Source organism: Neoarius graeffei, chromosome 23 (genome assembly GCF_027579695.1).
Source record: "Neoarius graeffei isolate fNeoGra1 chromosome 23, fNeoGra1.pri, whole genome shotgun sequence".
Classification (NCBI taxonomy): Eukaryota; Metazoa; Chordata; class Actinopteri; order Siluriformes; family Ariidae; genus Neoarius; species Neoarius graeffei.
In genome coordinates this window covers 50,791,939-50,816,765 of record NC_083591.1, presented here as the reverse complement: position 1 = coordinate 50,816,765, position 24,827 = coordinate 50,791,939, and the positions used below count along the sequence as shown (strand labels likewise).

The 24,827-nt window shown below is 40.8% G+C and overlaps 1 protein-coding gene across 1 annotated transcript in view; it reads right to left on the bottom strand.

Annotated features, from left to right (window-relative positions):
- Positions 1-103: 103 nt before the first annotated feature.
- tgm1l1 (transglutaminase 1 like 1) overlaps positions 104-24,827 on the bottom strand; it is a 79,699-nt gene continuing 54,975 nt past the window's right edge. Inside the window, exons 7-14 of the mRNA XM_060906358.1 lie at positions 23,143-23,320; positions 19,352-19,490; positions 18,474-18,666; positions 16,863-17,016; positions 11,922-12,206; positions 9,141-9,301; positions 7,891-8,027; positions 104-1,242 (exon numbers count right to left, since the gene is read on the bottom strand). Coding sequence (XP_060762341.1) covers positions 1,095-1,242; positions 7,891-8,027; positions 9,141-9,301; positions 11,922-12,206; positions 16,863-17,016; positions 18,474-18,666; positions 19,352-19,490; positions 23,143-23,320 — 1,395 coding nt within the window. The 3' untranslated portion in view covers positions 104-1,094. The remainder of the gene's footprint in view (positions 1,243-7,890; positions 8,028-9,140; positions 9,302-11,921; positions 12,207-16,862; positions 17,017-18,473; positions 18,667-19,351; positions 19,491-23,142; positions 23,321-24,827) is intronic.

Genomic DNA, 24,827 nt, shown 5'->3' with positions numbered 1-24,827 from the left:
TCATCACAGGGCCGACACATAGACACAGACAACCATTCACACTCACATTCACACCTACGGTCAATTTAGAGTCACCAGTTAACCTAACCTGCATGTCTTTGGACTGTGGGGGAAACCGGAGCACCCGGAGGAAACCCACGCGGACACGGGGAGAACATGCAAACTCCGCACAGAAAGGCCCTCGCCGGCCCTGGGGCTCGAACCCAGGACCTTCTTGCTGTGAGGCGACAGTGCTAACCACTACACCACCGTGCCGCCCGGAGTAAAATATGATTCTGTTAACTAAAATATTCTTTTCATTAAAAATTAAAGTTAAATGGGTTTTTTTTTCCTTAATAAACTTTTATGAATGTTTGTACTTCTTTCATTTACTTCTCTTCTATTTATCTTTCAGCAGGCTGTAAAAAGAGAGCTCTGATTTCTTGTTAATTCTGTTTGTAGTCAATCACGCAACAGCTCTTTCCCATTTTAGACCTGTTTATTATTGTCTTTTTATGGGATTAGAGCTGTGTTACTTTTGCGTCAAGTGAAGTCATGTACATTATTGTGCCCTCTGATGTCCAAAGATGATGAGATTACGCAGCCTGATAATCATCATAATTCATTTTTTATTTCATCGAGTCAGTTTTTATTTCATCATAATACATTTTTATCGTGATTTATCATCAAACAATATATCGTTACATGCCTAATAAATATATACAGTGTATATATATGTTGTACAGATTCATAATAGTGCATTGTGTAAATTGTTTTTAAGCATGCATGTTAAAAAAATAAAATTAATTCCTTAAAGTTCTTCATAATAATCAGAGAAAGAGGTCAGATTAATCATATGACCTGAATTCTATGTCCAACAGCAGCACAGCTTCAATACTACTAGTTTAATACGGCTCGGTAACTGAAACTAAAAGGGAAAAAAATACAAACAGGTCTGAGATGTGATGAAGTATTCGAAATGTTCATGAAGAACTCAGATCTGTTCTTTGCACCCAGTACAGATCAGTATTCATATGGACTCCTGTAGACACAGCAGTATGTTTGGAAGAAAAAAAAATGTTTACAAAGAAGATTGTGCAGCGGCGATAGTGCACTCACTGGCCCTCGTGCACGATGATGTCGGTGACACCGTGAACCTGCGTGAGCTGTTTACAGTCCAGGGACGCAACCAGCTTCCTCGTCCCGGCGACAGAGGGGACGAAATGCTCCGTCACTGTCACCGTGGCATGCTTACCCACATCGCTGCGGAAAACATAAATCATACAGTATAATCGCACACTCTGTTCTGTTCTGTTCAGGTCCAAAAGGGGATATTTTAAAGCAACAGTGACTGATGTGATGACACAACGAAGATCCTGCATATCAAAACAGGACAAGTTGTCTTTTGTGTTTAACAAAATTTTGCAAAAAAAAAAATTTGATCCTTCATAATTTTTCTTTTACAACATGTTCCGTAATATTCTATTCCTTACTTAAAATCTTTTTTTTTTTTTATATTTACCGTATTTTTCGGACTATAAGTTGCACTGTTTTTTCTGATTTGATGAAATAAAATTCGACAAAAATGAAGAATGACTCTCCTCGATGATGACTACAGCTTTAATAACAAAGATGAAAGAGCCATGCGGCGATAATAAGCCCTACCGGTAAAAATATTCTAAAAGCAAACTGATTAATGCATCAGTAATAGGCTACTAATATTAGTTATAATAATATAGGCTATTAGTAATAACGATAGTCATAGTATTAAAGATAGTAGTAGATATTTAAAATAATCAGACTAGGCTACTTACAGGGCAAAGGGCGCGTTATCACTGCTCAGCTGTTCGTTTATTAAATAAACAATGCAGTCGCGCAGTAACCACGCGCCGCTTATCAGATACAATCACAGATTCTATGGATAGAATAACCCTTCAAAAAAGTGCGACTTGTAGTCCGGTGCGACGTATATATGTTTTTTTCGTCTTCATAATGCATTTTTTGGCTGATGCGACTTAAAGTGCCATTCCACCATTGGATGTATTCTTTGGCATAAAATACAATATATTTTGACAACATATATAAATGGTATCACTAGATAGAGAAATCCTTTAGCTTCAAAATGATATATCAAACATAATTTTTTGACAACGACAAGTATATTAATTTTGCGACCAAAGTCACCTACCCTTTTAATTTCCGCGCGTGATGTCATCGGCAGGTTCCCCTTCTTGTGTACCGTGTGACGTGGCACATATTATCAGCAATGGCGGATAGAACGCGATAAAAATAATACCAATAAATCTAGCTAATACCAATAAATCTAGCTAACTGAAAGATTAACTCAAAATTTTTCGCAATTTTTTTGGCCCCCATATACGAGGAGAAATGACTCTCTCACTTTGGGGGTTTCCTGGTCTAAAAATAGACCGACACGTGGTACACAAGAAGGGGAACCTGCCGATGACATCACGTTTCACTACCGCGCGGAAATTAAAAGGGTAGGTGACTTTGGTCACGAAATTAATATACTTGTCGTTGACAAAAAATTATGTTTGATATATCATTTTGAAGCTAAAAGATTTCTCTGTCTAGTCATGTTGTCATAAAATATATTGTATTTTATGCCAAAGAATACATCCAATGGTGGAATGGCACTTTAAACTCCGGAGCGACGTATAGTCCAGAAAATACGGTATGTAATACTAGAGTTATATATTCTATCTACATTCACTGGATATGAGCAATCACGTGCTCTGATTGGCTACTCTACTACTAGGATATCATGGATATACCATGAGGAGAGAAAAAAATGGCGGAGTGCATCATCACTTTATTGAGTATTTAAAGGTAGACTGCATTTCAGATTTTTCAAGTGTAGGTCATGAAAAGAATTTTCCCTGACATCTAGTTATTTTTGTTTAGTGACTGAAAGCTACTGAATTCCAATGACAGACTTCCAATTTTATTCGTTTTTTTGAAAATAGAACAATTAATGAATTTAAGGCCACATGGCCCTGAATTCTCCTCTATTTTTTCATGCTTCACCATGACCCAATTCAAGACACTACATCATGCATGACGTGGTGGGCTTTCCCTGTTCACGCAAGGCATTGTGGAAGACAAATTTGAAACAGGAGAGAAAAATGGAGGACGTGAGTGTGCGAATGAAATGTGAAAGACCGACTACAGTAACGGAAAGAAAGCGAGAAGAAAAGACGTTATGTTATATACAAAGGAAAGGAAACGCAGGACCAAACTAATAAATATCGGCGCTCAGCGAGCACCTCGGTGTGATCAGCTGTTCGTTTAGCGACAGAATGATGGAACTGTCAGTGCACGCTCAAAGGTAAACCTGCGCATGCGCACACACACACGGACTTCCTCTGTCTGCTTGACTGCGCGAAGCGAGCGATTTCATGCACATTTGCTTTAATCCCCTCAAGTTAAAACTTCCCAGCCACAGAATGGCCTGATATTTTGCGAGATATTACAGAAATAAAAACATTTATTTTTTCTGCAGTCTGGTTTCCATCAAATCCTGCGCTCTGATTGGCTGGCGAGCGGGTCCGTATCCTACGATACGGACCCCGGTTATGGACCTCTGGCGACTCACTCGTTCACAACAACAAACATAGTAGCATTTTTTGTCAACATTTATCTTTTTTTAATAAGATTTATTTATAAGATTATCAAAAATCTTATAAATTTTTGCTAGCATTTCTCAGGAGAATAGCATTAATTTTACAGCATGGATAGCGATAACGACAGTCTTCACAGCGAAAGCGAGTTTTACTACCCTGAGGAAGAAGAAATAAAACATTTCAGGAGAAAGCTAAAAACCTGTAACTGTTGCTAACGCCGAGCAAAAACATGGCTGAATCCTGAATGACTCAATTTTGTATAAATAGGGGACTACATAGGCAGCACAATGTAGTTGTTTTCCTGCCATGGAAGTGCACTTGTATACCGAGGAGGAAGCCATTTGCATTACAGCCGTGAATGAGGATTCAAAATGGCGGCTCGCCTCGGCTTTCCATTTCGGGCGCTCTCGTTTTCTGTTAGAATTTGGTAAAGAAAAATATAAATACATTATTTACCAGCTTAAGGTCGGTCCGTATGGTGAAATACCGTGACCTCGGCCTTGAATACTGACCTCGGCCCAGAGGGCCTCGCTCAATACTTTCAAGACCTCGGTACGGCCCTCCCAGCTGGTAAATAACATATATTTATTTTTTTCGCGGTCCAAATCCTGAGCTCTGATTGGCTAGCGAGCGGGTCCAAGTCCTACAATACGGACCCCAGTTACGGACCTCTGGCGACTCGCTCGTTTACAACAACAAACATAGTAGCATTTTTTGTCAACATTTATAAGATTTATTTATAAGATTATCAAAAATCTTATAAATGTTTGCCAGCATTTCTCAGGAGAATAGCATTAATTTTACAGCATGGATAGCGATAACGGCAGTCTTCACAGCGAAAGCGAGTTTTACTACCCTGAGGAAGAAGAAATAAAAGAAAACATTTCAGGAGAAAGCTAAAAACCTGTAACTTGCTAACGTCGAGCAAAAACATGGCTGAATCCTGAATGACTCAATTTTGTATAAATAGGGGACTACATAGGCGGCAAAATGTAGTTTTTTTCCTGCCATGGAAGTGCACTTGTATACCGAGGAGGAAGGCATTTGCATTACAGCCGCGAATGAGAATTCAAAATGGCAGCTCGCCTCGGTTTTCCCTTTCGGGCGCTCTCGTTTTCTGTTAGAATTTGGTAAAGAAAAAAATAAATCTATTATTTACCAGCTTAAGGTTGGTCCGTATGGTGAAATACCGTCACCTCGGCCTTGAATACTGACCTCGGCCCAGAGGGCCTCGCTCAGTACTTTCAAGACCTCGGTCATGGTATTTCACCATATGGACCTCCCAGCTGGTAAATAACATATACTATATGTATCACAATGACCAAATTTCAGAGGGAAATAAATTTCACTGATCTTATGAAATTGAAAGGCCATCTAGCTTGAAAAGAAACAAAAATAGCTAAAAGAACATAGTTGGGTCCCTCCCAATATCTCCTGTTCCACACTCCAGCCCAGTCAGTGGCGCCAAACCGGCAAAAACGCAAAAGAAGAAAAGAAAATGGCGGAGCATGTTGCTGAAGCAACTGAGGATGAAATAAAAACTCTACTCGAAAACAACCCCCCCCCCAAAAAAAAAAATATGGAATAAAAATATTTGATGGTAAGAACGTGTCTTTTTTTATTTTTCAATAATTATTATTATTATAGCATATTTCACAAATTGCGATTCTCATTTCGCCAGTTTGTTTACATTCTAAATGGAAATGATTGTCAAATGTTTTGTATAAAGTTTTTATTTATCAAATCTGCAAAAAATAAAAATGTTCTGTTTCTCAAAATCCAGTGAATGTGGATAGAATAAAACAGTTATTCCACTCAATCTCGTCATACACGGCTTATAGCCAACTCAGCGCTCCATGCTCGGAGTTTCAGGGTTCTGTGCAGTATCTTAGCTGTTCCTAAGACTGCGCTTTTCTGGACAGAGATCTTGGATGTTGTTTCTGGGATCTGTTGGGAGCCACTCTTCCATTTTGGGAGTTACTGCACTGAGAGCTCCTATCACCATGGGGACCATTGTTGTCTTCATCTACCACATCTTTTCTAGCTCTTCGTTCAGCCCTTGATGCTTCTCAAGCTCCTTTTTCCTGATGGTATTGTCACTTGGTATCACCACATCTACAGTTGTGGTCAGAAGTTTACATACAGTGACCTGAATGTCATCTTGGATATGAATGTCATGGCAATATTTGGGCTTTCAGTAATTTCTTTGAACTGTTTTTTTCTGTGGCAGAATGATTGTACAGCATACATGTTTAATTAAAAAAAAAACTAGAATTTGGTGCACAATTTTAATTTTTTGGGGTTTTCTGAAATCAACACAGGGTCAAAATTATACATACAGTACAGCACACCTAATATTTGGGTAAAACGTCTCTTCACAAGATTCACCTTGACCAAACATTTTTCTTTCCCATGAACGAGCTTCTGGCAGAATTCTGGTTGGATATTTCATGACTCTTATTTTCAATAGGGTTGAAGTCAGGACTTGTTTTAAGCTTAATGTTAGCCTGCTTTATCCTCCACAACCAGCTCTGATGCGTGTTTGGGTTCATTGTCCTGTTGTAACTCCCAAGTCGTGTTCAAGTTTCTGATGGTTTATGCTGAAGAATTCTGAGGTAGTCCTCCTTCATTATTCCATCCACTTTGTGCAATGAACCAGTTCCACTGGCAGCAAAACAGCCCCAGAGTGTGATGATCCTACCACCACCACCAGCTGGTACAGTGTCCCTCTGTACACGGTGGTCATTATGGCCAAACAACCCAATCTTTTGCCTCATCTGACCATACAGCTTTCCTCCAGAAGGCTTTTTCTTTGTTCGTGTGGTCAGCTTCAAACTTTAGTTAAGCTTGAAGGTGTCAATTTTGGAGCAGGGGGTTATTTCTTGGATAGCAGCCTCTTAGTCCATGGTGATCTGAACTGTAGACAGTGATCCATCAGCTTCCAGTTCATGGCAGGGCTGTGCCATGGTGGTTCCCAGGTCATTCCTGACCATCCAAACCAATTTCCTTTCAGCTGAGGGTGACAGTTTGGGTTTTCTTGAAGCAAAGTGGCTTGGCAAAGTGACTACACCTCACAATAACTTGGATACAATTGTTTGAACTGATCTTGGAACTTGCAGTTGTTTCGAAATGGCTCCAAGAGACATTCCAGAGTTGTGTATATTTGCGATCCTCTTTCTCAGATCTGCACTGAGCTCCTTGGACTTTCCCATTTTACCTAGTGTTGGTCAATCCAATGAGTGCTGCAAACAAACCCTTTTTATGAAGGCACAGAGAAGCTACCAGCTGTAGTCAATCACGATCACTAACAGGAAATTAAGAGACCTCGGCCTTGGCAAGATAAGAGACAGTTTGGAAGTTTCAGGAGCTCTGAATTAATAATCTAAGTGAGGGTATGTAAATTTTTGACCCTGTATGTATAATTTTCACCTTGTGTTGATTTCAGAAAACCCAAAGAAAATTAAAACTTGTGCACGAAATTCTAATTTTTTTTTTTTATTAAAGATGTATGCTGTACATTCTGCCACATTACTGAAAGCGCAAATATTGCCATGACGTTCATATCCAAGATGACATTCATGTCACTGTATGTAAACTTCTGACCACAACTGTATCACCACAGCCTTGATCTCCCGTTTGTCCACCACTACCATGTCCGTTGGTTAACCATTACCAGTTTGTCAGTCTGTATCTGGAAGTCCCACAGGATCTTAGCTTGGTCATTCTCAACCACCTTCGGAGGTGTGTCCCACTTTGGCCTTGGGACTTCCAGTCCATACTCGGCACAGATGTTTCTGTACCCTCTGCCATCCACTTGGTTATGGCGTTCCATGTATGCTCTTCCTGCTTGCACCTTACACCCTGCTGTTATGTGCTGGATTGTCTCGGGGGCATCTTTATATACCATATAAAATAAATACCATTTTCATGTATCTTTTCTTCCTCCGTGGCGAGACAGTCGAGGCCGAGTCTGTTCCAAAGGATAATCATCGAAAATTGACTGGTTCAATTCAAAGAATTTAAAATATAGATACTTTGATAAAATATCTCCAATTTCCCATGACAGTTTAAGATCTCTGGCCTAGGGTGTCGCCGAATTGTTGCGGATTGATTTTGGAAAATCGAAAGCATCGAAAATGGCGACTTCCTACTCGGTGCAAAGGATTGTGTGAAGGATGAGATGGCCCGTTTAACAAGTAAAAGAAAATGAGAATAAAACGTGCACCTAATACATATAAGTGAAAAGCAATGAACACTCATTTCTTACCCCACTTTGATGGGATGGAGGTTCCTAAGTCCAAGACCTTCCACTCGCAGTACTACATTATGCAGGGTGCACGGTAACGGGTTGGTGAAAGTCAGCTTCGCCGTGGCTTCCTTTCCTACATAGGTCTCTCCGACAGGCTGGAAAACACAATGTGTATAAAATCTCCAAACACTAATAAAACATAATGGGGATTTTTTTTTTTAAATATACAGTACTGTAAAAAAGTACTATTTTTTTCATACAAACTTTGTTATAGATTTCTATTTTATAACTTCTACATTATTGAGTGGGCGGCACAGTGGTTAGCGCTGTCGCCTCACAGCAAGAAGGTCCGGGTTCGAGCCCTGTGGCCGGCGAGGGCCTTTCTGTGCGGAGTTTGCATGTTCTCCCCGTGTCCGCGTGGGTTTCCTCCGGGTGCTCCGGTTTCCCCCACAGTCCAAAGACATGCAGGTTAGGTTAACTGGTGACTCTAAATTGAGCGTAGGTGTGAATGTGAGTGTGAATGGTTGTCTGTGTCTATGTGTCAGCCCTGTGATGACCTGGCGACTTGTCCAGGGTGTACCCCGCCTTTCGCCCGTAGTCAGCTGGGATAGGCTCCAGCTTGCCTGCGACCCTGTAGAACAGGATAAAGCGGCTACAGATAATGAGATGAGACATTATTGAGTCAAAACATTACAAAAACATTTTAGAGTTCCAAACATTAGTTTGTTTTAAAGCACAAAATTAAATGTTACAGGGGAAATAAAATGTTTGTATCTGAGAGGCATATTACATTACATTACATTACATAAGATGCCACTTTTCAGATTAAAAAAGAAAACATAATGAAGGCTGCTGGGTTTTGGTGCGAAATGAAGAAGCGAGTGTGACAAAGTGTCCAGAAGAACTGTGGCTGGTTCTATAAGATGCTCAGTAAAACCTACAGCTCATTTCCGCATAAAACTGCACTCATTGCACCTGAGACTACTATTTTATTTATTTATTTTTTTTTAAGCAAAGGGTCGTCTCACACCAAATATTGACTTTGTTATATTCATTTATTATGGCTTACTGTTTGTAGTATTTTTTAATGTTGAAACCTTAAACATTCATTTCATCATTTTTTTTGAGCCATTTTTGGTCGACAGGATTTCTTTACACGTGCCGAAGACTTTTGCACAGTACTGTAGATCAGCTATCAAAACTAAATGACTAAAACAGAGAAGGTATTTTATTTTTATCACTTGGTGTTAGGCTTTTTTTTTTCTTACCTCAATGTGGATGTCTGGAGTTCGCAGCCTGAAGCTGGTCTGAGACGCCAGCACCTGCATGGTTTCATTAACTCGGGCGGAGAGAGTGAGCATCAGCGCCGCCTGGTCAACCAACTGGTCCTGATAATGACTGTAGGGCAGGACCAAGTCTATCACTTTCTCTGGTGGAAAAGAACAACAAATTCAACTCATCTGATTGGTCAGAACGTTACCGTTAATTTTCCCTAACAGCATTCATTCGAATCACAAGTTTGTATTACGTTATATTTAAGAAGAAGAAGCCTTTATTTTGTCACATGTACCCTCAAGCACAGTGAAATCCGCCCTCTGTATTTTAACCCATCTGAAGCAGTGAACACACGCATGCGCACACACACACACACACACGCGCACACATGCCCAGAGCAGTGGGCAGCTATGCTATAGCACCCAGGGGATTAGGTGCCTTGCTCAAGGGCACTTCAGCCCATGGCTGCCCCATGTTAACCTAACTGCATGTTTTTGGACTGTTGGGGAAACCAGAGCACCTGGAGGAACCCCACACATACACAGGGAGAACATGCAAACTCCACACAGAAAGGCCCCCGTCAGCTACTGGTCTCGAACCCAGAACCCTCTTAGCGACAGTGCTAACCACTACACCACTGTGCCGCCCACTCTTACAATTATAGAAACTAATTATAGTAACAACTAAATCACAAATAACAAAGTAAAACCTGTATTTAGATGCAACATTTACAGAAGGAGTCTCCAGTGTCAGCTTTTTCCAATATGGGAAAGTATTCAAGACAAAGGAGCTCATCCTGTCCAGTTTCTTGGTTACTTGAGAAACAATGGGGCAGGGGGACTGGTATAACTTCAGAGTGAGAGAGAAAAAAGAGGCCGGTGAGGGAATAACTGTTTTTATTCTATCCACATTCACTGGATATGAGCAATCGTGCTCTCTGATTGGCTACTCTACTACTAGGACATCAGCTCATATACCGTGAGTAGAGAAAAAAAAAATGGCGGAGCGTGTTGCTGAACCAACCGAGGATGAAATAAAAACTCTACTCAAAAACAAAACCCCAAAACGTATTATCAAGTATGTAAAAGAAACAGAAATGGCTAATAGAAATAAAAAAATCCCCAATGCGCCTGTTCCACACTCCAGCCCAGTCGGTGGCAGTAATGCACCTTGAAGTTGGTTTGCCAACCGACAAAAAAAACCCTAAAGAAGAAGACGAAGAAAAAATCCCTCCAAAAAAAAGCGCAACAAAATATGCAATAAAAGTATTTGATGCTAAAAACGTAGTTTTAAAAAAAATTTCAAGAATTATTATTATCACATTTTCAACAAATTGCTCCTGTCATTTCGCCGGTTTGTTTACATTCTAAGCGGAAATTTTGTATAAAGTTTTTATTGATCGAATTTTCAAAAAAAAAAAAAATGAAAATGCTCCGTTTCTCAAAATCCAGTGAATGTGGATAGAATAAAACAGTTATTCCACTCAATCTCGTCATACATGGATTATAGCCGACTATCAACTCATGTACGACTCGACACATGTCATCTCATTATCTCTAGCCGCTTTATCCTGTTCTACAGGGTCGCAGGCAAGCTGGAGCCTATCCCAGCTGACTACGGGCGAAAGGCGGGGTACACCCTGGACAAGTCGCCAGGTCATCACAGGGCTGACACATAGACAACCATTCACACTCACACCTACGCTCAATTTAGAGTCACCAGTTAACCTAACCTGCATGTCTTTGGACTGTGGGGGAAACTGGAGCACCCGGAGGAAACCCACACGGACACGGGGAGAACATGCAAACTCCACACAGAAAGGCCCTCGCCGGCCACGGGGCTCGAACCCGGACCTTCTTGCTGTGAGGCGACAGCGCTAACCACTACGCCACCGTGCCGCCACGACTCGATTTCGTGGAATAATTATTAAATTAAATAATAGCCGTCGTAACAAACTAAGTAATAACAGGAAATAACTGGTTTCGTGGACATTTCATAACATTAAATGGAACTACAAAAGCATATAAAAGTGCACTGTGTCATTCTTGAATGCATGAAATATTCTAATCGCTTGAAAGTTGCTGTGGAAGGAGTGAAATAAAACTCGGTAACTTTCAACTGCGCTTGATATTACGCCAAAACATACACACGTCCGTTGCTGATCATTTTCTCTAACAGCACTCTGCTAAGGTACTTTATTCCTTATCTGTCCATCACTATACTACATGTCACCTGTCCACGAAGCACAAATTCATGAGATCTCATTTATATTATTTATATTATTTCTAGGGCGGCACGGTGGTGTAGTGGTTAGCGCTGTCGCCTCACAGCAAGAAGGTTCTGGGTTCGAGCCCCGTGGCCGGCGAGGGCCTTTCTGTGTGGAGTTTGCATGTTCTCCCCGTGTCCGCGTGGGTTTCCTCCGGGTGCTCCGGTTTCCCCCACAGTCCAAAGACATGCAGGTTAGGTTAACTGGTGACTCTAAATTGACCGTAGGTGTGAATGTGAGTGTGAATGGTTGTCTGTGTCTCTGTGTCAGCCCTGTGATGACCTGGCGACTTGTCCAGGGTGTACCCCGCCTTTCGCCCGTAGTCAGCTGGGATAGGCTCCAGCTTGCCTGCGACCCTGTAGAACAGGATAAAGCGGCTAGAGATAATGAGATGAGATGAGGAATTTGTCCTGGGCTTCCTCGAAGTGACTGGGTCTTTATTTATCACAGGTCATTGTCCTGGCTCTGTAGTTGATTGTTTCATGTTTGCGCGCTCTCTTCAGCTCACCTTCATTTGGCATGAGATTCACAGGAAGCTTCTCGGTCTTCACCGCGTCCTTCAGAATGCCGGTGTAGTACATCACGGCTACCTGGCTGTGCAGCGTGGTCTTGCGCGGCTGCTCGCTCTGGTTCTTCAGAACGATCTTCAGGTGGGCATCAGTGCCCATGAGAGGTCCTTCACCTTCCACCCGCACCTCCATGCACACGTCATCTTTCACTGCTGATGAGTACACGTCTGGCTTGGTGCCATAGCGACAGGCCATCTCTACGGCGATACGTTCTTCTTCAGAGCCTAGAAAAGGAGATGGGAAACGATCAATCTCAGCTCACTTTCTTTAGAAAATTATGAGAAGATTACAAGTTTAAGAAGCGTCTTAGACACGTTACTCTCAGCCACAACATTACAGGCGTTTAGCAGACGCTCTTATCAACGTACCCAGAGCAGCCTGGGGAGCAGGTGCCTTGCTCAAGGGCATTTCAGCCATTCCTGCTTGTCCAGGGAATCAAACTAGTGACCTTTCAGTCCCGAAGCTGCTTCTCTAACCTTTAGGCCATGGCTTCCCCGACATTGGCGTCTAACTTAGACAACCTTCTTTAAACTCTTATATTTGGTTCAAAATGCCTCAATGGATATGTTCCCATAATCATTTTTATATGTTGTCAAAGAGGGCGGCACGGTGGTGTAGTGGTTAGTGCTGTCACCTCACAGCAAGAAGGTCCGGGTTCGAGCCCCGGGGCCGGCGAGGGCCTTTCTGTGTGGAGTTTGCATGTTCTCCACGTGTCCGCGTGGGTTTCCTCCGGGTGCTCCGGTTTCTCCCACAGTCCAAAGACATGCAGGTTAGGTTAACTGGTGACTCTAAATTGACCGTAGGTGTGAATGTGAGTGTTAATGGTTGTCTGTGTCTATGTGTCAGCCCTGTGATGACCTGGCGACTTGTCCAGGGTGTACCCCGCCTTTCGCCCGTAGTCAGCTGGGATAGGCTCCAGCTTGCCTGCGACCCTGTAGAAGGATAAAGCGGCTAGAGATAATGAGATGAGATGAGATGACTAGACAGAGAAATCTTTTAGCTTCAAAATGATATATCAAACATAATTTTTTGACAACGACAAGTATATTAATTTTGCGACCAAAGTCACCTACCCTTTTAATTTCCGCGCAGTAGTGAAACGTGATGTCATCGGCAGGTTCCCCTTCTTGTGTACCACGTGTCGGTCTATTTTTAGACCAGGAAACCCCCAAAGTGAGAGAGTCATTTCTCCTCGTATATGGGGGCCAAAAAAATTGCGAAAAATTTTGAGTTAATCTTATAGTTAGCTAGATTTATTGGTATTAGCTAGATTTATTGGTATTATTTTTATCGCGTTCTATCCGCCATTGCTGATAATATGTGCCACGTCACACGTCACGTGGTACACAAGAAGGGGAACCTGCCGATGACATCACGCGCGGAAATTAAAAGGGTAGGTGACTTTGGTCGCAAAATTAATATACTTGTCGTTGTCAAAAAATTATGTTTGATATATCATTTTGAAGCTAAAAGATTTCTCTGTCTAGTCATGTTGTCATAAAATATATTGTATTTTATGCCAAAGAATACATCCAATGGTGGAATGGCACTTTAAGTCCAAATCAAGACGATAAAGAAATACAACTTCTTCATTATTGCCGCCAAATTTGTTGGAGGAGGTTATGTTTTCGCCTCCCTTTGTTTGTTTGTTCACAATGTAATTTTAAAAAGTAGTGAACAGATTTTGATGAAATTTTGAGGAAAGCTGAGCCATTGGCCAAGGAACGATTGATTAGATTTTGATGCAAATCTGGATATGTATGCGGATCCAGGATTTTTTTTTTTTTTACTTTTCCCAACGTAACTCAAAAAGTAGTGAACGGATTTGGATTCAATTTGGTGGACAGCTTTAGTATTAACCTAAGATCAAGTGACTTGATTTTGATGTTGATTATATGTAACCTGGCAGCAGTATTCACTCTACTGAGTGCCCTTCTGGTCCAATAATGCTTTAAAAAAATATGTAATTAAACACTCCTGTTTTGAGTTTCGTTCATGCGGTTAGAAAAACCAAATAGGAAAATTGTACATTGGTATTCAGAGTTCAGATATGAATACAGACTCGAGTTGTGAGGGAGTTACACACATAGGTACACGACCGTTCAAAAGTTTGGGGTCACTTTGAAATGTCCTTATTTTTGAAAGAAAAGCACTGTTCTTTTCAATGAAGATCACTTTAAACTAATCAGAAATCCACTCTATACATTGCTAATGTGGTAAATGACTATTCTAGCTGCAAATGTCTGGTTTTTGGTGCAATATCTCCATAGGTGTATAGAGGCCCATTTCCAGCAACTCTCACTCCAGTGTTCTAATGGTACAATGTGTTTGCTCATTGCCTCAGAAGGCTAATGGATGATTAGAAAACCCTTGTACAATCATGTTAGCACAGCTGAAAACAGTTGAGCTCTTTAGAGAAGCTATAAAACTGACCTTCCTTTGAGCAGATTGAGTTTCTGGAGCATCACATTTGTGGGGTCGATTAAATGCTCAAAATGGCCAGAAAAATGTCTCGACTATATTTTCTATTCATTTTACAACTTATGGTGGTAAATAAAAGTGTAACTTTTCATGGAAAACACAAAATTGTCTGGGTGACCCCAAACTTTTGAACGGTAGTGTAGTAGGTGTTTTGTTACAGTTTAGGCAGGTGAAGAAGGGAAATTACCAGGTGTAAGCGCTCGATGAAAGCCGTGAACACGATGGAACACGTGAGGACTTGTGTTGCCTTGACAAAACAATCCCATCAACACAAACATAATCACAAAGGTTTCCTAAACAACTCTGATGTTCTGCCCTTATTCATACTGGAAAGTCAGAGGGATTACACAATTCAACTTTGTTGGTGAAGTCAGAGATCCAGTTCTGAGTCTCTGCCTGACGTTTTCATATCTCCAGCTGGATTCTTAAATATGTGTTCAGATTAATGCAATAATATCGGCATAACCAGCACTTCTCAATCCTCATCCTAGACCATTTCTGCACTGAATATTCCCCTTGTTAATGATCAGCTAATGACTTTGAAACAGGTATGTTATGGAAGTAAAGCTGTTTTTAACACCATTGTATTTAACGATTATTCCACGAAATCGAGTCGTACATTAGCTGATAGCTGAGTCGGCTGTAAGCCATGTACGACGAGATTGAGTGGAATAACTGTTTTATTCTATCCACATTCACTGGATTTTGAGAAACAGAGCATTTTTATTTTTTGCAAATTCTATAAATAACAAGATCAACTGCGAGCTACTGCTCACTTACGTATCCCCCTGCCGCTCTCGCTTATATCAGAACGCAAGCAATTGGAGGAATAGGACGCTTATTATGAATGTTGACTTCAACAAATAATTAACCCTGAAATGAGTAAGTAAAGAGCAGCGTCTCTCCCCACGGATTTCAAACAGCATCCTGGTAAACTGTCATTTTGAAATAGTATTTTGCTTCTTGAAATGGCGTCAAAATTCACGCTATATGTTTCGTAAATACATTCAGTCGGTAAACAGGAAGTTGATGTGGGACAGACCTGAAAACAGTATACACGGTGTAGAACCCCAAGCTGAAGCTCGCTACCAAATATCAAGCAGTTGTGATTTGTAGTTGCTGAGAAAAGTGTTACGAAAATTTTGTAAATCCACGCTATAGGTTCCATGAATACATTCAGTCAGTAAACAGGAAGTTAATGTGTGACAGACCTGAAAACAGTAGGCACGGTATAGAACCCCAAGCTGAAGTTTGGTACTAAGTACCAAGTGGCTAAGATTTGTGGTTGTTGAGAAAAAGGGTGTTTCGGACAGACGGCGATACGGACATAGGTAAAAAACCAGTATACCCCGCCCCCCCCGTATAAAAACTTGATACAAAACGTCCGACAAAATCATTTCCACTTCTTAAAAGGCGGGCTTCTTAAAAACCGATCGATAGCTGCACGGATTGACTTAAGTGTTGTTGGGTTTTTTTGTAGAAAGTGCCGTCTTGCCGAAGTATAAAATAGCTTTAGATATTTATTTAATTCTTTCTTGGACATTTCAGTTCTCATCTCATCTCATTATCTCTAGCCGCTTTATCCTTCTACAGGGTCGCAGGCAAGCTGGAGCCTATCCCAGCTGACTACGGGCGAAAGGCGGGGTACACCCTGGACAAGTCGCCAGGTCATCACAGGGCTGACACATAGATACAGACAACCATTCACACTCACATTCACACCTACGGTCAATTTAGAGTCACCAGTTAACCTAACCTGCATGTCTTTGGACTGTGGGGGAAACCGGAGCACCCGGAGGAAACCCACGCGGACACAGGGAGAACATGCAAACTCCGCACAGAAAGGCCCTCGCCGGCCACGGGGCTCGAACCCAGGACCTTCTTGCTGTGAGGCGACAGCGCTAACCACTACACCACCGTGCCGCCCCATTTCGGTTCTGTAATTTTCAAATTTCTTTGAGCTTTTGAACCAGTCTAAAAAAAAATTCAACAAATTTTAATGCGTAAAGATAAAAAATGTAAACAAACCGGCGAAATGACAGGAGCAATTTGTGAAAAATGCAATAATAATAATAATAATAATTCTTGAAAAATTAAAAAAAAAGAGATTACCATGAAATACTTTCACTGCATATTTTGTTTCTTTTTTTATTTTATTTTTTAGGGTTTTGTTTTCGAGTTGTTTTTATTTCGTCCTCGGTTGGTTCAGCAACACGCTCTGCCATTTTGTTTTTCTCTACTCATGGTATATGAGCTGATATCCTAGTAATAGAGGAGCCAATCAGAGCGCACGATTGCTCATATCCAGTGAATGTGGAGAGAATAAAAGCAGATAGATTTGATAGATGGATGTCATGAAGAGTGTACAGAATGTATAGTGTGAAAGGTGTCACACATGCCTTCAGGATGTTTGTACAGGTGTGTGATGTCGACGCGCTGGTCAGAGCCAACAGCCTTGGTGCTAATGCAGTGTCCCACAGCATTCTTCTCGCTGTAAATCTGAGAGAAAGTGCCATCCAGTTTCCTCTGCCAGTAGATCTTATCGCTGTTCACCTAAAATAATGGTGCACCATTTTAATGCGTGATATAATGAGTGTCGAGACTTGATTTTTTTTTTTTAACTGCACATTTTTGAAATTTGGACAAGTCTGTGAATAAGCTTAAGCCATTAGTACACTATTTTCTTTCAACTGATTATCATTTTGTTTAATAGCTAGGTATTTCAGGTGGTAGAATAAAACTCGGACCTTGAGGAACAGTGTTTTTTCCTCACGTATTAAACCACAAACAGCATCAAACATTCAGTTTTGCACAGCTATGTAGTTAGCTGTAAGGGCTAGATAATTGACAGTTATTCCACGAAATCGAGTCGTACATGAGCTGATAGCTGACGAGGCGCATAGCACCAGGTCGGCGATAAGCCGTGTACGACGAGATTGAGTGGAATCACTGTTTTATTCTATCCACATTCACTGGATTTTGAGAAACAGAGCGTTTTATTTTTATTTTTTGCAAATTCGATAAATAAATACTTTGTACAAAACGTCCGACAAAATCATTTCCGCTTAGAATGTAAACAAACCGGCGGAATGACAGGAGCAATTTGTGAAAAATGCGATAATAATAATTCTTGAAAAATTTACAAAGATACGTTCTTACCATCAAATACCATATTCCATATTTTGTTGCCTTTTTTTTTTTTTTTTGGGGGGGTGTACTTCTTCTTCAGGGTTTTTTGGCTGTTGGCAAACCAATTTAAAGGTGATTTACCACCACTGACTGGCCTGGAGTGTGGAACAGGAGATACGGGGGGATACTATGTTCTTTCAGCTATTTCTCATCTCATCTCATTATCTGTAGCCGCTTTATCCTGTTCTACAGGGTTGCAGGCAAGCTGGAGCCTATCCCAGCTGACTACGGGCGAAAGGCGGGGTACACCCTGGACAAGTCGCCAGGTCATCACAGGGCTGACACATAGACACAGACAACCATTCACACTCACGGTCAATTTAGAGTCACCAGTTAACCTAACCTGCATGTCTTTGGACTGTGGGGGAAACCGGAGCACCCGGAGGAAACCCACACGGACACGGGGAGAACATGCAAACTCCGCACAGAAAGGCCCTCGCCGGCCCCGGGGCTCGAACCCGGACCTTCTTGCTGTGAGGCGACAGCGCTCGCCACTACACCACCGTGCCGCCCTCAGCTATTTCTGTTTGTTTTAAATACTTCGGGTTTTGCTTTCGAGTAGAGTTTTTATTTCGTCCTCGGTTGATTCAGCAACATGCGCCGCCATTTTGTTTTTCTCTACTCGCAGTATATGAGGTGATAACTTGGTAGTAGTGTAGCCAATCAGAGTGTGCGATTGCGCATATCCGGTGAATGTGGATAAAATAACTAATGTTAGCTTGAAAAGTCTTTTCTTGAAAGTTTATTGGTGTTAGTGGTGATAGTAAGAAGAACAAACAGCATCCATTCCACTTAAAAATGATTTCTCTTTTCAGACTCACCTCAGCAAAGACAAAAGGTGTGTCGTGTTTCAAGTAGACCTGGCCCATGCGGATGGCTGTGAGGGAGGCGGGGCCACAGCGGAATGTCCCCTGACTGGTTTCCTGGGGGGTTGAGTCAACAGCCTGCCAGCCGCCCATACCGGGAGGCAAATCAGGACGAGACATCCAGCAGTCATTCCACACATGGAAGTTCCTGAAGAGAGGAAGGAAGTGAAAAACAGACAGAGAAAGGACTCTGTGGCTGGTTGACACAACAGTCTTTTGTGTAGAATTGAAGCTTTTTTTTTATGAGAAGGATGGCATGAAATAGAGCTAGAGAAAGACTCCCAGGGTTATAATGTGTTATAATGTTCCCAGTTAAACAACATGACAAATTTCATCACCATCGTAAAACTGTGATTTCATTTTTTTCCAACCTTTTTGGATAATATATGAAAATGATGATTATATCGGCGGCACGGTGGTGTAGTGGTTAGCGCTGTCGCCTCACAGCAAGAAGGTCCGAGTTCGAGCCCCGTGGCCGGCAAGGGCCTTTCTGTGCGGAGTTTGCATGTTCTCCCCGTGTCTGCGTGGGTTTCCTCCGGGTGCTCCGGTTTCCCCCACAGTCCAAAGACATGCAGGTTAGGTTAACTGGTGACTCTAAATTGACCGTAGGTGTGAATGTGAGTGTGAATGGTTGTCTGTGTCTATGTGTCAGCCCTGTGATGACCTGGCGACTTGTCCAGGGTGTACCCCGCCTTTCGCCCGTAGTCAGCTGGGATAGGATCCAGCTTGCCTGCGACCCTGTAGAACAGGATAAAGCGGCTAGAGATAATGAGATGAGATGAGATACTTTGAGTGATCTGGTGATTAGTATCTGTGTGAATAGTCAAACTCACCACACAGAATCGGAGTTGAGGTTGTTAATTGGCTCCAGATTCTCGTCTAAATACACATCAGTGGTCAAGGAGACATCAGTATCGTGGGCAGACTGGAAATTTGTTACGCTCCGAGATGGAATACCAAGACACCTCAGAACTGAAAAAGAGAGAAAGTGGAAGAGAGACAAGCTGAGGTGATATGCGTAGTGTAGCATAGCGTAGCAGGTAATATGCGTAGTTTGGTTTGGTTCCCCCCCCCAAAATGGGGTTTTTCTGCTTCACATACTGCACTTTGACCCCTCAACTTGAAGAAAGCATAAACCTCCTCCAGGGTGACGAGCAGGAACACGGCCCATGCAGTTTTAGATGAGTTTCTAAACTGGTCCCTTATCAAAAAGAAGTCTACTTCAAGTTCATTTTATTAAATATACTTAAGTTAAAGTGCATTTCCTTAAGTATACTTTTGTGTTCCAAGTATACTGATATCAATGTACTTACAGTATAGTTGTAAGTAAACTAATCTAATACTGCTTGGGACTAAATTGGCCCAATTTTAGTTTATAAAAAGTAGACTTTAAGTCTAAGAGAAGTAAACTCTGAGTATACAACTAGTATTTTTTATTTTCTACTGCAAGTATACCACAAGTAAACTTATATACTAATAGTTTACTAGTTCTATACTTGTAGTCCACACTTTAGTTTACAAAAGCGTACTCATAGTGTACTGGAAATATACTATGAGTTTACTTGTTTTATACTTCCAGTCCACTTTTTACTTTACTAAAGTATACTTTGTAGTATACTGGAAATATGCTATTGGTTTACTCGTTACACACTTCTAGTCCACTTTTTAGTTTATAAAAGTATACTTTATAGCATATTGGAAATATATATTATTAGTTACTGGTTATATACTGTACATCTAGTCCACTTTTTAGTTTTGAAGTTTACTGCAATTCCCCTTCTGGGTATACTATTAGTTTTCTAGCCCGAACCCTTACCTCATGCACACTACCAGTAGACAACTTAAGTGTTTTGTACCTTAAGTTACAATGAAGTTATAAAGGTAAGAATTCACAAAATAACAACAGATACTCAGGATTAAGAACATATTCATTTTCTTTAAAAATCAAATTTTACTACAGGGCAAGTACACTTAAACATAAGGCACAAATATTTTAACTAGTGCTGTCAAGCGATTAAAATATTTAATCGCGATTAATGTCGCGACTGTCATAGTTAACTCGCGATTAATCGCAATTTAATCGCACATTTTTGTCACATGAAAAACCATTGTAATTCTCTTATCAGCATAAAAAAGTGAATGGGCTTGCTCACCGTTCGAACTACGGGGGTACTCGGGGGATCCGAGATCCCCTGAAACAGACATGAGATCCCTTGAAAACATAATTTGGGAAATGTTGGGGGGTCTCTAAAATATTGGCAAAATGATGTTTATTGACATAGCAATCGTGTGTAACGGGAAGCATTTGCATATCCGAAGTGAGCGTGTGATGGAGATCCGCGCTCTGAGACAAGCGCAAGCACCCCCCCAAGGGAAAAAAAGGGACCCCCTGAAAATATCGGCATAGTTCGAACACTGGTTGTACCAATGTTTTTTTTTTTTTATTGCAGAGCATAACACGTCTTGTCACAGCCACTGCAAAGTGGGGCTGGAGCCGCCGATGGGAAAATGAAACCTAAGCCGAGCACCGTGGCTCTTCGGGGGAGGGCAGAGGACTCTGGCTGTGCGGGGCGTGGCATCATGTCACAGAGCGTTAATCTTGCGATAAAAAAATTATCGCCGTTAAAATTGAGTCAAGTTAACGCGTTAATAACGCGACATTTTTGACAGCACTAATTTTAACTTTATCACACTTTTGTTAAGTATATCTTGATCAAAAGTTTAAGTATAAGCTTAATATACTTAGACTTTTCGATATACTTTTCAGTATAAGCCAAGTATACTTATGTATAACTTTATTAAGTATATCTCTGAGAAGTAAATAAAAAGTAAACTGAAAGCATACTCTCTTATTTTTAGTTGAAAAGAAGTATACTAGACGCGCACTTGAATAAACTTCTTTTTTGTAAGGAGTGTGATAAATCCCATCTCTTGTTAAACACCTTAAAGACAAAAGAGATGTCTTTTGATTTTTGGAGAGACAAAACACCTTGTACGACAACCATCAGAGGACAACCCATACAGTCCGTCACTGAAGATAAGTATCTGGGGGTGGTCTTAGAAAACAGGTTGAAGTGGGATCAGTGTACAGAACTCAGTCAGAAAAATAAAAAAGAGCAACAAAGACTTTATTTTCTCAAAAAAGTTGGTTTCATTTGATGTTGACTGCACAAGGCTTAAGCTGTTCTATAGTGCCTTTGTTGAGAGTGTTTTAACGTTTTGCATCATGTGCTGGTTCGGCAATGCAAAAATAGTAACCACTGCCAGGAAACTGCGAGGCATCAAGCTGAATAACTCAGAATATACAGTATCTATAAATCCAGATCCCTTAAAGGTAGACTGCCTTTCAGATTTTTCAAGTGTAGGTCATAAAAAGAATCCCCCCCCGACATCTAATTATTTTTGTTTAGTGGACTGAAAACTACTGAATTTTAATCACAGACTTCCAATTTAATTTTTTTTTTAAATAGAACAATTAATGAATTTAAGTCAACATGGCCCTAAATTCTCCACTATTTTTTCCTGCTTCACCATGACCCAATACAAGATACTACATCATGCATGACATGGTGGGCTTTCCCCGTGTGATAAAATTTGAAACGGGAGAGAAAAATGTAGGACGTGAGTGTGCGAATGAAACGTGAAAGACCGACTACAGTAACGGAAAGAAAGCGAGAAGAAAAGACGTTATGTTATATATGAAGGAAAGGAAACGCAGGACCAAACTAATAAATATCGGCGCTCAGCGAGCACCTCGGTGTGATCAGCTGTTCGTTTAGCGACAGTAATGTAACTCTCAGTGCACGGTTACTTAAAGGTAAACCTGCGCACACACATGGACTTCCTCTGTCTGCTTGATTGTGCGAAGCGAGCGATTTCATGTACGTTATTTGCTTTAATCTCCTCATTAAATAACTTCCCAGCCACAGAATGGCCTGATATTTTGTGAGATATTACAGAAATAAACATAAATCACAATGACCACATTTCAGAAGGAACTAAATTTCACCGGTTTTATGAAATCGAAAGGGTGTGTAGCTTTAATGTCAAGCCATTAAGCTGTTGGAAATGCCATACAGCAAAACTGACACAGTTTAATAAATCCAGTTTGTAATTAAGATACTAGCATTCCCAAAATGTCTTGCTGTGATGCTCGAGAATGAAATCTATGAAATGCACTGCAATTTTCTCCCTTTTTTATTTACTTTTGGGGAAAATCAGACTTTATTTGTGGTTACGATCTCTGTAAAATGGAAACAAAGTTCAAGAAAGGATGTCACTTTCAGAATATACCGGTAAACAGCACAAATTGTCAAAATTTCACCGTGTGAATGGTTTGCCCAGGCCACTGTACATGATAATCGGATAATGAGATAACTCAGATGCTGTTGAGTTGGTAGGGCTTTAGATGGCGTGAGAAAGACAAGGAGACACACACATACACACACCCCTAACACATGAGTCAGGGCCGCAGTGGGAAGGACTGTCAGGAATGCGGTCAGGGTATTTTAGGACAGACTGACAGAAGAGTCCTGGGACATGTTCCTGTTGGTCGGTGACAGCTATGAATATCCTAGCAGAGCACTGAGACACAATTTCGAGACCCCTGCATACACACACACACCTGTAGTGGTGACCCCGGAGAAGACCCAGCACTGGCCGTATTTGACAGGCTCGCCTTCTTCTTTGTGATACTGCTTGAGAATTTCCACGCTGCCGCTCCACACCGTCGGAGGCGTCCCACCCAGATAGTTCCCCGACCAGTTTCCTTCCAGAACGCCGTAGTCATCCGGGGAATTGATCTGGAGCACAGAGTTGAAAATGTGTCTCTTTAAATAGCATCTCCAAGCTAAGAGTGCAGTCCAGGGTTGCATAGGAAAGGGTTTACGCGGTAAACTAAAAATAAAAATCGCAACACCTTTACCGCGGAAGACTGTTAAATGATTTTCGGCTCAACAAAAATACATGGATAGTACAGTATATTGGTTGTGCTGCAAATATTGTGTTTAATTAATGCCAATATATTTGATCAAATATTTATTTGGCTGTCAATCTTTGCCAAAGTTGTGAATGTACTGGACGTTGTCCACATAAAACCAATGACCAGATAAACAGAGACTCACCGTACAGAATTAGCTGAGGTTTACTTGCACAATAATGTTTTACAATAATATTTCACCGATATTATAATCAGGGCCGGGTGGTCTTTCAAAAATAAAAAGATGTCAGTGTGAGGTTTCATTTTCGTCGTGACTTAAAGTGCCATTCCACCATTGGATGTATTCTTTGGCATAAAATACAATATATTTTACGACAACATGACTAGACAGAGAAATCTTTTAGCTTCAAAATGATATATCAAACATAATTTTTTGACAACGACAAGTATATTAATTTTGCGACCAAAGTCACCTACCCTTTTAATTTCCGCGCGTGATGTCATCGGCAGGTTCCCCTTCTTGTGTACCACGTGTTGGTCTATTTTTAGACCAGGAAACCCCCAAAGTGAGAGAGTCATTTCTCCTCGTATATGGGGGCCAAAAAATTGCGAAAAATTTTGAGTTAATCTTTCAGTTAGCTAGATTTATTGGTATTAGCTAGATTTATTGGTATTATTTTTATCGCGTTCTATCCGCCATTGCTGATAATATGTGCCACGTCACACGTCACGTGGTACACAAGAAGGGGAACCTGCCGATGACATCACGCGCGGAAATTAAAAGGGTAGGTGACTTTGGTCGCAAAATTAATATACTTGTCGTTGTCAAAAAATTATGTTTGATATATCATTTTGAAGCTAAAAGATTTCTCTGTCTAGTGATACCATTTATATATGTTGTCAAAATATATTGTATTTTATGCCAAAGAATACATCCAATGGTGGAATGGCACTTTAAGGCAGATTATTGAAGTTATTCCACGAAATCGAGTCGTACATGAGCTGACAGCGGCTATAAGTCATGTATGATGAGATTGAGTGGAATAACTGTTTTATTTTATCCATGTTCACTGGATTTTCAGAAACGGAGCATTTATTTTTAGCAAATTCAATAAATAAAAACTTTATACAAAAACAGCCGACAAAATCATTTCCGCTTAGAATGTAAAAAAAACGACGAAATGATAGTAGCAATTTGTGAAAAATGCTATAATAATAATAATTCTTGAAAATTAAAAAAAGATACGTTCTTACCATCAAGTACTTTTATTCCATATTTTGTTGCTTTTTTAATTTTTTTAGGGTTTTGTTTACAAGTAGAGTTTTTCTTTCGTCTTCGGTTGGTTCAGCAACACGCTCTGCCCTTTTTT